Raw genomic sequence first — 14,142 nt, forward strand, 5'->3', positions numbered from 1 at the left:
AATTCATAAATATTACAAAACGGATTTGATAAACAATACTTTTTCAGGTTAATTATGCGACATTCATTCTGCTTTTAGCATTTAATTTTCAGTGCCACATTTTATTCTTTAGGTTAACCAAATATCTTTAAGTGTTTGGTGTCACTTGAAAGTGGCATTTAAGAATTGGATTTCAAAAAAAAGAATTGGATTTCTCTAAAATTTTTGATAACTATTTATCAATGTAAGAAGTCCGTTCAAAATTGCCTGAGGACACATTAGGAAAAATGCACACTTAACATCTATAAAGATGATAGACTATAACAAGAAAAATTTCACTTCAACACTTTAAAAAAACAAGGGAATTTTAAGTTGGGAGGAGAAAGATAGGTTGAAAACAATTTAACAGCACAGAGCTATCTGAATTGGGAATTTGAAGTTATAATCACAATCATGCTTTCATTGTACAAAATCACTTGGTACTTATTTCATTTGATCTTCAACATCCACTCTTCTGAAGGTCATACTCACCTTTTCAAATGTCCCAAGAGAAGGTGTCCATTATCAAACTGCTTGTTGCAGTGCATTATGGGACATAAAATTGGTTTCGCAGACACCTGAATCTGACCTCCTCTTCGGAAGGAACTTTTCGTTCCAGAATGAACCGTGCCTGTTTTGAGTCCTGCAGCAGAATATAAATTCTTAAGTTCCTACTTCAGATACTTGTCCTCTGGACTGGGAGCCAAAAGAATGTACATTAAAATATAGCATCAAAAGGTATGACAAAATAACGATGTATAAATTACAAAGGGCACATGAGGGAGGGGGGAGCGGGGAGGGAGGGGAAAAAAAAGAGGACCTGATGCAAGGGGCTTAAGTGGAGAGCAAATGCTTTGAGAATGATGGGGGCAGGGAGTGTATGGATGTGCTTTATACAATTGATGTATGTAATGTATGGATTGTGATAAGAGTTGTATGAGTCCCTAATAAAACATTTTTAAAAAATAGCATCAAATAGATGTTTCCAACTGTAATGAAATGTTTATATACCTCTCCTATAAATGACATAACCTAAAGGTAAATAATGTTATTTTGAACATATAAAGTTGTTATCATGTCTAAGTAATATTTCTTTAGGGAGGAAATATCCATTTCCTTACATTTGATTATCAAGAAAATTATTAAAAGTCAAATGCCCTAGGAAATCGATATTCTACAAAAGCCTCTACTCTCTTCCTTTCTATGTATTGACAGTTACTTTCTCCTCTCACTTTCCCTTTTAATTATGTTAAATAAAATAAAGGGTTAGCTATTGGGGGAAACTAACTGAGGGAAATACCACTGGGCCTTATTCCGACTTGTGCAGAGGGCATCTGGAAAGTTAGTACTCCATAGTAGGAAAGCCACCACTTTGGTAAGTTAGAGATATAGTCCAAGTACATTTTCCAGCGTTAACTATCATTTCCAGTTTCTCCCCCTAAAGCCATGCTGCCTTAAAGTGAGCACATGATTCATTCTGTCTCTCAATAGAAGCAGACATTCCTATTTGCTCTATTTCTTCCTACTGCAGCATCCAACCCCTCTCATACCTTGCCCCAATAGCAGATGGGCATAAATGGCTTTATCCCCTGGGCCTGGATCCAAAATGTATTTCATAAGTCTGAGTTTTTGGCTTTGGCTACATTAATATTGTCTTTAAATTTGCCTAGACAGCTTTCAATGTATAGAAAATAATCATGTTGCCCCTGTAGCTCTTTTGAATTTAATTATATAAAACAAAAGGGGAATTGAGGGATATAAAAAGGCTTTTCCCCAACTTGTCTCCTCCAAATATTTGTCAGACGTAAGACACTGCTTGTAATTAATAGTAATGATTGTCAAGTGATCTCCCCTCCCTGAGGGCATCGCCATCCAGAGCAGTCAGACTACTGTCTGGTGCACCACAGGTAGGGCTCACTCCCCGCTGATAAGAACAATGGACCGCCTTCCCTAAAAGGTGCGGAATAAATCAAACCATCAGCTCAAGGGTGATGGAGGTTAGGCTGCCATCACAAATCTAGGATCTACCCATCTTATCACAAGTGTACCCTTAATCCCTCCTCTTCCTATAGCGTGGACACCCCTAGATTGTCCCCCTCTGATTGCTGTACTGCCTATGGTACTACCCCTTCCTGTGACGTAGGTCATTGTGTGCCCCTAAAGATATATAAGCCGAGGTTAGAAATAAATTGCTCTCTCCTCCCCTCCTCCGTCTGTGCTCCATGAGGACCTGGCTGCTGAGATCATGGCTGTCCAGGAGGTGAGCATGCTACCATAAAATGTGTCTGACTCCTTTATTTTATCTTCTCTCCTATTTTCTACGACTTTACTAAAATCTTTATATATTATAACCATGCAATTGCACCTATGGGCCCATGATATATTGTTAGGGGCTGGTCTCCCCTGACAAGTTATATTTACAGAGCACCTGAGTTCTCTTAAGAACCTGAAAATTCTGTGAAACCATCTAAAATACAGATGGGACTGATGAAAGTGTAAAAAGCAGAAAGAAAAAAAAGAATGGTACATTCTGAGGAATAAAACTATTGATCAATAAGCTACAACCAAGATATCAAGTAACACAAGTATCAGTAATAAATTTCTAGAACACAGAGATTTACTTATTGTGCTGTTCTGTTCCTTCTTCAAAATTATTTAGAAAACCTTGACATTATCTTCTCTTCATCACTTTTTATTATATTTCAATCTTCATCTCTTCCTTCTATTCATAATCTTGGGTGAGTAGTCACATTAATTTCTTTTATTGCGGTGAAAATACACATCGCAAACCCCATATCATCTCAACCTCTTTGGGTGCAATTTAGAAATCATGATTATGTTTTGCAAGTTCTGCATCCGTTTCTCACTATCCTCTTACACCAATGGCCTCCAAACTCCAAGCCCCCAAACAAAAACTCCTCCACTGTTCCCCTCACGCCCATCTCTGATTACCACTAACAAGCTTGGGTTTCTATATTTACTTATTTCATGTAAGTAGAATCATATTTTTCCTTTTGTGATTTTTATAACTCAGCAAGTTTCCAGAGTTCCCTCATGTAGGGACATGCACATCAGAACCTCAAATCTCTTTATGATCCAGTAGTATCCCACTGTTTGTATAATCAACATAATTCTGATAGGCTAATCCCCTGATCAAATTTTGTTTCTAGGAAAACTTTCAATGTATAATATGTGACAGAAAATTTAGAATTATCAGTATAAACATAAAAATTGTAAAGGATCCAAAACTTATTTTTAATATAGCACACTGATGAAACCTGAAGTTGTGATTCAGTTAGCAAAGGTGGAGGCACTCTTCTACTTGTCCTGACTACATGACTTTCTTTACTGCCAGTTGCTGCAAAGACTCTAAGAACATGCCTTCAGTTCTTGCCCCTGCATTTGGAGAGTGGAGATCAGGCTTAAGGAATGGCCAGAAGGTAGACAGTGAGCTCTATAAGCTGAAAAAGTCTGGGTGGCAGTTATGATATTTTAGGAAAGAGAAATACTATGTCTGATTGAGTCTTGTTAATTTATTAAGCAACGTGATTTAATATTGGCAGACAGCTTTGTCATCACTATAAACACTTGCTTGTTATAGTCAATCATTATGAACTTGGATGTCTTCACCCAACTCCTGAAGACAACTTTCTTCAATGACATAAGCCTTACATTTGACTGGCTTGCGCTTGTAAATAGCTTCAATGGTAGGTAGCGTCAAACTTCTCATCATGGCCATGGACTTTCAATGGTGTCCCCTGGCTGAGCTTGAAAGACGAGCTTCTAGGTGTGGACGGTGTGGTTTCTGCCAGCATATATCACTGACTACATGTTGGCTTCAATTCCAAAGGCACTTGTTAGTACAATGTCAAGAATGCCACAAGTGCTTGATGTTCTGGTATGAATTCAATATGAGTTCTTGCTAGGGGGATTTGGAGATACATATTAATGATCTTTGATTGCTACTTCTTGTGGATTATTTTACTCAAATGCCTTGAGTATTTCATACAACAGAAAACTGGGTATTTATCTTGATGGCAGTTTCTACAAAATCTCTAACCATTTAACTAGAATAGAATATTGTAAGGATGCAAAACACTAATGGAAAAAATTCAATAATTTTTCAACATACTTTTTGAAGTACCTTCATATCTAACACATAACCCAAAATGGTTTTTTACGGGGGTGTACCACAATTTTTTTTTAAGCTATGTAAATTTTTTTACAAAGCAAACTAATCACCTTCAAAGTACACTCCATCATACTTAATACTTTTGTCAAATCTGCAATTCCATTCTCGAAAATATTTTTCAAACTCATTTCTTTGGATGGCTGCCAGCCCCTCCCTCGTTGTTTTATTCGCCTCATCCAAGTTGTCAAATCACTGTCTTTTCAAGTCCCTCTTCATTTGCGGAAACAAAAAGAAGTCACATGCAGCAAAGTTAGGAGAGTATGGTGTGTGGGCAAAAGAGGCATGCTGTTTTATGCCAAATTGGTGCAGCGATGGCTGCATGAGCAGGTGCATTACTATGGTGGCAAAACCAGCCCCTATCTGTCAGAATCAGGTTATTTTTGCCCCACACTGTTACGCATTCTTTTCAGAACCTCTAAATAGAAAGTTTGATTAACAGTCTGACCAGGGGGGATGAATACCAAGTGTACTACAAGTTGAGGTTTGCTATCAATAGACATCTCACCTTTTTTGACCTGAGAAAACCACTCACACACCGGAGATTTTCCCATATTGCTGTCCTTATAAACTGTTCCCACACTGCTGTCCTTATAAACTGTGTTCAACACCACAACAGTGTCTGTGGCATTTTTCCCAAGCAGAAAATAAAATTTCATAGTGGCACACTATCTTAAATCAGCTATCACATTTTGAGTGAAACTGTTTTCATGAAAAAGTTCACAGTGACTAGGGAACCTTTCCAGGCAGCACCATGGGGTGCACTCTCACACAGAAAGTTGCTTGCTGCTTGCCTAGTGGGGGGAATTGCATACTGTGAAAGCTGCACTCTACAGAGAGCAATTCCAGTTTGGGGAAGGGGGATACCCCTTGTATAAGCTTGAAATCTCAACTGCTTTATCATAGAGTTAGACCTTATTAGGGCTAAAGAAACAGGGAGGCAATTAAAATGCCATACTGTGTGTAAGTAAAATGTATTCTGATAACAAAGAATGAGCAACAAAGCTTTAAGCATCTTTTAGTATTACTAAGGCATAAATAACAATACACTTATTTATTTTTAATGTGGCCAGATTATGGTAGTTTTTATTTTATTGTCCAGCTATATTGCAGATGACTCCCATTACAACCTGGGTTTAGACAGTGCCTTTGGATAAAAAGAAAGTTGAAGCAAGTCATCAACTGAAAGAAAGTAAGCCTTCGCTATGGCAAGGCAACAATAATTATAATAGCAATATAAACACTGATTTTTATTATTAACTATGACTTCATATGTGTGGTAGTTACATAATCCAGTACCAACTTGAGACTATTAAAAGTGAAGGGGTGGAGTCTAGCCTGTCAATCAGGTCACAGCTTGATTACTTCATATGGAGGTGCCACAGAGATAAAATAGCTCACTGGAGGCCAGGTACACTGACACTCTCCACTTTGTATTCCTGATGACAAGCCACATGGAGACTCACTGATGGAGGCAGAGCCCTCAACCTGGAGGAACCACATGGAGACCCACACCAAGCGCTAAGATGTTTCCACTGCCACTGGATCAATAACTCTCCACCCACTGGCCTGTGATCTTTCTGCACTCAGCACCAATGCATGTGTTGCATGAATCTGAAGAGGAATTTACAGACTGGTACTGGACTTATGGACTTGATCTGGCCTGGGGCTGGGAGGTTTTCTCAGTATTCAATTGTTCCTGTATGTAAAGCTCTTTCCTATACACATGAGTGGCCATTAATTTGTTTCTCTAGTTTATCCTGACAATATGCAAATGAACCAAATATACAGCTCTGTGAAGAGTAGTTCAAAATTAGAGGAAATACAAGGTATTTTTAATTAAAGAACTAAATTAAAACAGACAAGTACTTGCAATAGATTGAATAGGTATCTTAAGATAAATTAATCTTATCTTTTATAATTAAACAAATTAATTTTCTATTCTTTCTGATATCATAGAACAAAAAGCCACTTGATGGAATTCCACCATACCAAATACAGCCCAATAATTCCAAACTTCATTCTACATTGCTTGTAGGGACCAAGCAAAAAGCTAAGCCCACAACTAAAAATTAGTTTAACTGCTGACCTAACTTAAGAGGCTCAAGCTTATCAGTCATCAATGGGCAACGGTAGCCTAGAAAATGCCAAATCTTCCCAATATAGATTCAGATAATGACTCATTTGTTCCCAACAGACTGCCCATGGAACAATAAAATCAGATGCTCAGAATTTGTATGAGTGTTTTCCTAACTATTCACTATGGGGGTTTGCATGTGAGGTCATAATTTTTGTACCTCCTCTCAGAGAGTATTATTTCTCCCTTTACCTAAGTTAACACCGATCTACCCTCTAGCTAAAACTTCCCTTTCCTCCCTTTCCTGGTAATCATCAAAGCTACTTCTTTCTATAAGAAACCTTTATCTTGATATTTTTTAATAATAGTGGTCTCACACAATATTTGTACTTTTTTCACCTTCACTCAGCATAATGTTCTAGAAATTATATATACAAAGTATTTGTATTATTAATATTATACAATTCAATAGTTTAATCACATCAAAGAGTTGTACAAACATTACCATGATCAGTTTTAGAACTTTTTTTTCTTTCTTGTACTCAGCGCTATTCTTTAGTGATGCATGGAATTCTACTGTGTGCATGGAGCAAAGCTTGGTTACCCGTTCTTCCATTAACGGGTCATTCTTCCATTAGTGGGCATTTAGGTTGTTTCTATTAGCACACACATATATATCTGCTTACGCTGTGCTTTTTATATCTGTATCTCTACTACGTAGAGTAACTGATGGATCTTCTGGTGTGTCTATTCTCAATTGTTTGAGAAGTGTCATAATACTTTTCATTATTGTTCTAAGATGCTCTTGAATGTGAATTAAAAACATTCTGACAATCTAGAGATGGGGAATTGGCAATAAGAGCATATTACTGGCGCAAGAACCATTACATTTTGGGCTTCAAAATGTGAAACTCATGAAATACAGGAATTTTAGAAGAGATCTGATTAATGATAAAGCCATAGGTCTAGCCAATTTGCCTAACAAAATCACCAAATGATCTAAAAACTAAAGATAGAGGTGAGTTCCAGAGATGTTTAAAAAAATCCTAGGTGATTGAAAACCTATATATTGTGAAAATACACACGTTTTAAAACCTCCAATTCAAGAATTTCCATATGTCCAATTCAGTAACGGATTATTCTTTATGTTATCTTTTTACAAATTACCTTACTATTCACATACAAACAATATCTAGCCCTTGTCCCAAATTCTCCCTTTCCCTTCTACCCCCAATAATAAAAAGTTTATGGAAAAATTGAATGAAAAGATACTTTCTCCATGAACTTTTCAAACCCCTTGTAAATGTGCTTATTTCAAGGCACATAAATGAGATCATACAGTAATTGTCCATTTGGGATAGGCTTGTTTCTGCTCAACAGGTTTGGTGGGTTCACATGTTGTGAAACAAATCCAGGTGATCATTTTTCTTTATGACTGAGTAATATTTTACTGCAGGTGCATGCCACATTTTGTTTATCCATTCATCTGCTGATGGACATTTAGGCTGTTTCCATCGTTTGGCTACAGTGGACACTGGTACATGAGTTCCTGTTTTTTACTTCTTCTAGGCATGTGCTCAGGACTAGGGTTGCTGGATCATACAGTAATGCTATGTTCACTTTTGTGAGGAACAACCAACTGTTCTACACGGTGAGCGTACCATTTTACATTTCCCCAGCACTGGGTGAGTGTTCCAGGTCCTCCACACCTTCACAGTATCTTTCCCCTTTGTTTTTGTTTTTATAATTTCATGGAGAGGTAATAATTGTCATATTCTACTACAGTTTTGATTTCCATCTCCCTAACAGCAGTGAGTGATTTTGAGCATCTTTTCATGTGCTTGCCGGTCATTTGAATATAGTCTTTGGCAAATGTGTTAAAGTTTGCTGTCCATTTTTTGACTGAGTTGTCTGTGGAAAACTCCCAGGTGATTTTGATCCAGTTAACTTCCCTGGCGTTCTAATTATGTCAGTAATTTTGTACCCCAAGCAGTACATTGTTTTGCATAAAATTTGTTTTATATTGTAGACTTGTAATTCTTAAGAAATTACTCATTTTAATCTCTCTAGTAGATATTAAACTTTAATACACAAAATCATAAATTATAATATAATAAATATAAAAATAATACAAAATTTCACAAATGTAATCAAATAAAAAACACTGCAATTTTTCAAAAAGGGTGCATTCAATAAAAATCCTGCATGTGAAAAATTTTGAAACATGGGACCACACAAAGTCCGACGTCACAATCAGGACAATGGAACCTGGTTTCCTTTGTATTCTCTTTCCATCTTCATCTCGCTTTGAGCAACAAACCACACCCAGCCTTGTAGGTGCTGACTTTTATTCGGTTGGTGGGATATAGTCCATGAAGTGACAACCAGTCAGGCATTCTGGGTTGACAATGTAACAGCGCTGTGTCCAGATATATTCACGGCCATTGATGGTGCTTGGTGGTTCACAACGATCCCTTCAGCAACTTTCCAAATGAAGTCAGAATGAACCAAAGGCTTGTCACTCTTTGCTCTGTGCAAAGCGCAGGCATTCCACAAGCATTGCTCAAGAAGATAACCTGAAGATCTTATACTATTTCTTTTGCTGTTTCCGCATTGCTAGGTAAAATGTACGTGCGTGGTCGGCTCTGTCGACACCCTCATGGTTTTAATTGTAGTCTATCACTACTTGTGGCTTCATGACTTCCTTTCCACCTTCCGGGAGTTCCACAGCAGTTGAGGTACTATGAACTGTACTCATTAGGCACACATCTTTCTTGTCACGCCATCACAGTGCCAGCATCTTGCCTTTCTGCCAGGCAACCACTTCTCCAGCTTTTAGCTTCTTGCCAAACACTGCTGGCATGTCACACCAGTTAGCCCTAACTGTTCCATAGGCATCGGTTTTATTTTTTATAATTACGTCAGTAATTAGAACAGAAATGTGGGTGAAGGGAGACGTCGGACGGGGCAAGATATGACAAAAATAATAATTTATATATTATCAAGGGTTCATGAGGGGGGGGGAGCGGGGAGGGAGGGGAAAAACAAGGGCCTGATGCCGGGGGCTTAAGTGGAGAGCAAAAGTTTTAAGAATGATGAGGGCAATGAATGTACAAATGTGCTTTACACAATTGATGGATTGTGATCAGTTGTATGAGCCCCTAAAAAACGACTAAAAAAAAAGTTTATGTACCTCTAATACAATGATTAAAAAAAAACAAACCTGTTAATTATTTTCCTGGTTTCCTTGAGAGAAAGATTTCAACATCAGCAATTAGTGACTACTCTTTATCCCTGGGAATCTACGTTTAGATAACTATCTCATACAGTTAAATCAAAACATAGATTCACATTCTAAGATACTTATTCCAATGTGACCTATAATTGTACAAAGTTTATTGCAATCTATATCTCCTGTCTAGAAGCCAATGTGTAAGCAAATTTTGGTACACACATTAGACTAAGTATAAGACTTTTCAATAATCTGAGAGCAATATTTTATTATCAGAGCAACTAAACTGTGTAAAACAAATACAGTAACAAGGAATGTTTTGATCCATCTAAAACTATCTGAATAATAATTTCAAAAACCTAAAATATACTAAGTGAGATAAAAAAATTGCTAAAAAATCATAGAAACCTTTCAGAACAAAAATACTTTTAAAAAGTGAAGTTATTGTTTCTTAACCTACTCTCCAACTAGACCTCTATATAGTCCTGTGTATTACATTTACAGTCTTTGGTCCAATAGGAAAGTAAGAAGAAAGAGAAAAAGACATTTAAAAGGGGGAGTGTGCCACACATAATCAGATTGGGAGTTAAGAGAGGAATATATTTTGAGAAGCTGCCAAAAAACTATTGCATCAAGTTATCAAATGGAATTGATTGCTAAATACTCATAATTATACTTCTTTTATAAGTGGTAAATTGTTTTTATTCAAAGAACACCCTGACCCTCATGCAAGCTGGCCAAGAACTGCAAGATATATGGTTTCATTAACGTATGTAATTAAAACTTGTATTAGATTAGTAATTTAAACTCACAGCAAAAGGTTTTCTGTATATCCAGGCTTTAAGAGTTCAATGGAAGTGGCTTTTCTACAAGACAGGTAAAAAAGTTGTCATGGTGAAACCCACTTTTTAGCTCTTTAAAATTCCACCAAATGAGATGGTGAGGGAGAATGTTCCATAGTCAACTAAACCTACTGCCACCGAGTCTATTCTGATGCATAGCGATCCTACATGGAGTTTCCACGGCTTTGAAAAGCATGTGGAAACAGACAGCTTCATTTTTCTTCTAAGGAGCAGCTGGGGGGGGGAGGGGCGGTTGAATTGTTTAGTAAACTGTAAGGAATCCAATATCACCTAACAGCGCCCCCAGTTACTCCTCCGGAAAATCTCAAGTACTGAAGAAACCTCTCACATGGACTTGTCCTTACAAAATATCTCACATGGTTGTGTACAAGAACAAATAAGTGCACATAATCCTTCCAATAATTTGAATTCCATTTCCGTAGAAAAGTCTTTTGTGACCTCAAACATCCTGTTAATGCAGCCTCCAACAGGCCTCGGGCAAGTTCATTTACATTCTGTGTATGGAAGCTTCCTTTTACATCTACTCTTGCAATTAAGGTCTGCTAGTACTCCCTTCCTGCGAACAGGGAATACTGCTCCCTGTGTCCACTTTGCATACTATGATAGTCCTAGAAGTAGCAGAGCAACTGGTATACAAGTGTGCATTAACTACATGAACTCAAAATGTTCTTTTGGCAAAAACGAAACAAAACAAAAAACAGCAATTGATAAAGCAGGCCATTATGAAGTACCATTAAAACGAAATTTGCATATCTTCTATGCTTACTATTAGCAACTGAGAAAAACAAATGTACTTTTGACCTTTAAGCTTTTATGGGAGCTCAGAAAAGTTAGTGTTCTACTCTAATCTCTGAAAAATACCTGACATTTTTAGCCACTGGTCCACACAGAGTCTTGCTGCTTCGGTATCAGAATGTCCTTGAATAAATTCCAATTCTTGTAACCCATGAGCATGCTGAAAATCAACTTTTTCCTAAAGATAGTTAAAAGAAAAAAAATCAATTAACCTGTGATTACTTTCCTGATTTCCATGAGAAAAAACTTTTGACAGATCAGTGATTGTCAAATAATGACTATCTGGGACTCCACTTTTAACTAACATACATTAAGATAAGTAACTACACTAAATAATTATCTCACAGAATGTAATCAAAATATATTCATGCTCTAAGGTTATCATTCCAATGTTAGCCATATATGCACCAAGTCCACTACAATCTACATCTCCAGGCTGAGGTCATTGTTTAAGTAAACTGTAGTATATACATTTGCTGAAGTATTAATCAAAATTACTCAATAATTTGGGAATAATAAGAGTTTACTATTAAAGCAGCCACACAGTATAAAATGAATATGGCAACAAGGAATAATTTCAATTTATATAAACTATATCTGAATAAACTTTTCTCCATTCTTTTTTTTAAATCATTTTTTGGTTACTAAATCATAGAAATCTTTACTAAATAAAAATTTCAAAATGTCAAACTATTGTGTCTCAACGTACATTCCATGAGGGTCCATGCTAGTATATTTTGAAAAAAAAAAATCATTTTATGGCTCATACCATTCTTTTTTTAAAAATATTTTATTAGGGACTCATACAACTCTTATCACAATCCATACATACATCAATTGTATAAAGCACATCTGTACGTTCTTTGCCCTCATCATTTTCAAAGCATTTGATCTCCACTTAAGCCCTTTGCATCGGGTCCTCTTTTTTCCCCCCCTCCCTCATGAGCCCTTAATAATTTATAAATTATAATTGTGTCATATCTTGCCTTGCCTGTCTTCTCCCTTCACCCTCTTTTCTGTTGTCCATCCCCCAGGGAGGAGGTCACATGTAGATCCTTGTAATTGGTTTCCTCTTTCCAACCCACACACCCTCTATTCTCCCAGCATCGCCCCTCACACCCCTGGTCCTGAAGGTATCATCCGCACTGGATTCTCTGTGCCTCCAGCTCCCATATGTACCAGTGTACATCCTCTGGTCTATCCAGACTTGCAAGGTAGAATTTGGATCATGAGAGTTGGTGGGGAGGAAGCATTTAGGAACTGAAGGAAAGCTGTATTCTTCATCAGTACTACATCGCGCCCTGACTGACTCATCTCCTCCCCTAGACCAATCTGTAAGGGGATCTCCAGTGGCCGACAAATGGGCTTTAGGTCTCCACTCTGTGCTCCCCCCTCATTCACAATGATAGGATTTGTTGTTTTGGGTCTTTGATGCCTGATACCTGATCCATTCGACACCTCATGATGACACAGGCTGGTTTGCTTCTTCCACATGGGCTTTGCTGCTTCTGAGCTAGATGGCCGCTTGTTTACCTTCAAGCCTTTAAGACCCCAGACACTAACTCTTTTGATAGCCGGGCACCGTCAGTTTTCTTCGCCACATTTGCTTATGTACCCATTTGTCCTCAGCGATCGTATCATGGAGGTGTGCACCCAATGATATGATTTTTTGTTCTTTGATGCCTGATAACTGATCCCTTCAGAACCATGTGATCACACAGGCTGGTGTGTTCTTCCATGTGGGCTTTGTTGCTTCTGAGCTAGATGGCTGCTTGTTTATCTTCAAGACCCCAGATGCTATATCTTTTGATAGCTGGGCACCATCAGCTTTCTTCACCATATTTGCTTGTTCACCTGCTTTGTCTTCAGCGGTTTTGTCGAGAGGCTCCAACCATTCTTCTCACAATCCATATATCCATCTATTGTGTCAAGCACATTTGTTGCCATCATTATCCTCAAAACATTTTCTTTCTACTTGAGCCCTTGGTATCAGCTCCTCAGTTTCCCCCCCTCCCTCATAAACCTTTGATAATTTATAAATTATTATTTTTTCATGTCTTATACTGAACAATGTCTCCCTTCACCCTCTTTTCTGTTGCCTGTCCCCCAGGGAGGAGGTTTTATGTAGATCCATGTGATCGATTCCCCCTTTCTGGCCCCAACTTACCCTTACCCTCTTGGTATTGGTACTCTCATTATTGGTCCTGAAGGGCTATCTGTCCTGGATTCCCTGTGTTTCCAGCTCTTATCTGTACCCGTGTACATCCTCTGGTCTTGCTGGATTTGTAAGGTAGAATTTGGATCATGAAAGTAGGGGGAAGCATTAAAGAACTAGAGGAAACTTGTGTTTCATTTGGTGCTATACTACAGGCTGACTAGCTCCTCTCCTCCCCATGACCCTTATCCAAGGGTGTGTTGTTATATAATCATTTGTCAATTTGAGGATTAAGAATGTGGGGGTGGAGTCTAGCCTGTCACTCAGACCATAACCAATGAGGTCTCTTTGTGGGCATGGCCATCTCCTGAGAATTATGGGAGTTGCAGTATTTCCTCCTTGGAGGTGGGAGACTCTCAGCACGCACCCTGGTTGACATAGCAGCTGACAAGACACATGGACCCACCCTCATGCAGCCCTGGGTGCTGAAGAAACCATGCAGAGAACCCTGTCAGCGCTGATATGTTTCCAATGCCACTGGAGCCAAGGACTTTCTACCTACTGGTCTGTGATCTTCTACCTTTGGCATCATTGCGTGTGTTTCATGAGTCTGAAGAGGGCTTTGTAGATTGCTATCAGACATATGGGCTAATATCAGACTTATGGATTTGAAATGGACTGGACTGGGATGTTTTTTCAATGTACAATTGCTCTTGTATATAAATCTCTTTCTTAAACACACATAGAACTATTTCCTCATCGTCATATATATTTACATGATTACATATCTTTATTTAGACCTTTGCCTTCTAA

At 38.0% G+C, this 14,142-nt stretch overlaps 1 protein-coding gene across 3 annotated transcripts in view; it reads right to left on the reverse strand.

Annotated features, from left to right (window-relative positions):
- ZNF451 (zinc finger protein 451) overlaps positions 1–14,142 on the reverse strand; it is a 92,640-nt gene that overhangs the window by 50,697 nt on the left and 27,801 nt on the right. For 2 of the 3 annotated variants that reach the window (XM_075554942.1, XM_075554941.1), the window contains 2 exons: positions 11,241–11,352; positions 511–661 (listed from right to left, as the gene is read on the reverse strand). In XM_075554942.1, coding sequence (XP_075411057.1) covers positions 511–661; positions 11,241–11,352 — 263 coding nt within the window. Of the gene's footprint in view, positions 1–510; positions 662–10,328; positions 10,387–11,240; positions 11,353–14,142 lie in introns of those variants that run through there. The other variant, XM_075554943.1, reaches the window with a different exon arrangement.

This window comes from Tenrec ecaudatus, chromosome 7 (assembly GCF_050624435.1).
Source record: "Tenrec ecaudatus isolate mTenEca1 chromosome 7, mTenEca1.hap1, whole genome shotgun sequence".
Taxonomy (NCBI): Eukaryota; Metazoa; Chordata; class Mammalia; order Afrosoricida; family Tenrecidae; genus Tenrec; species Tenrec ecaudatus.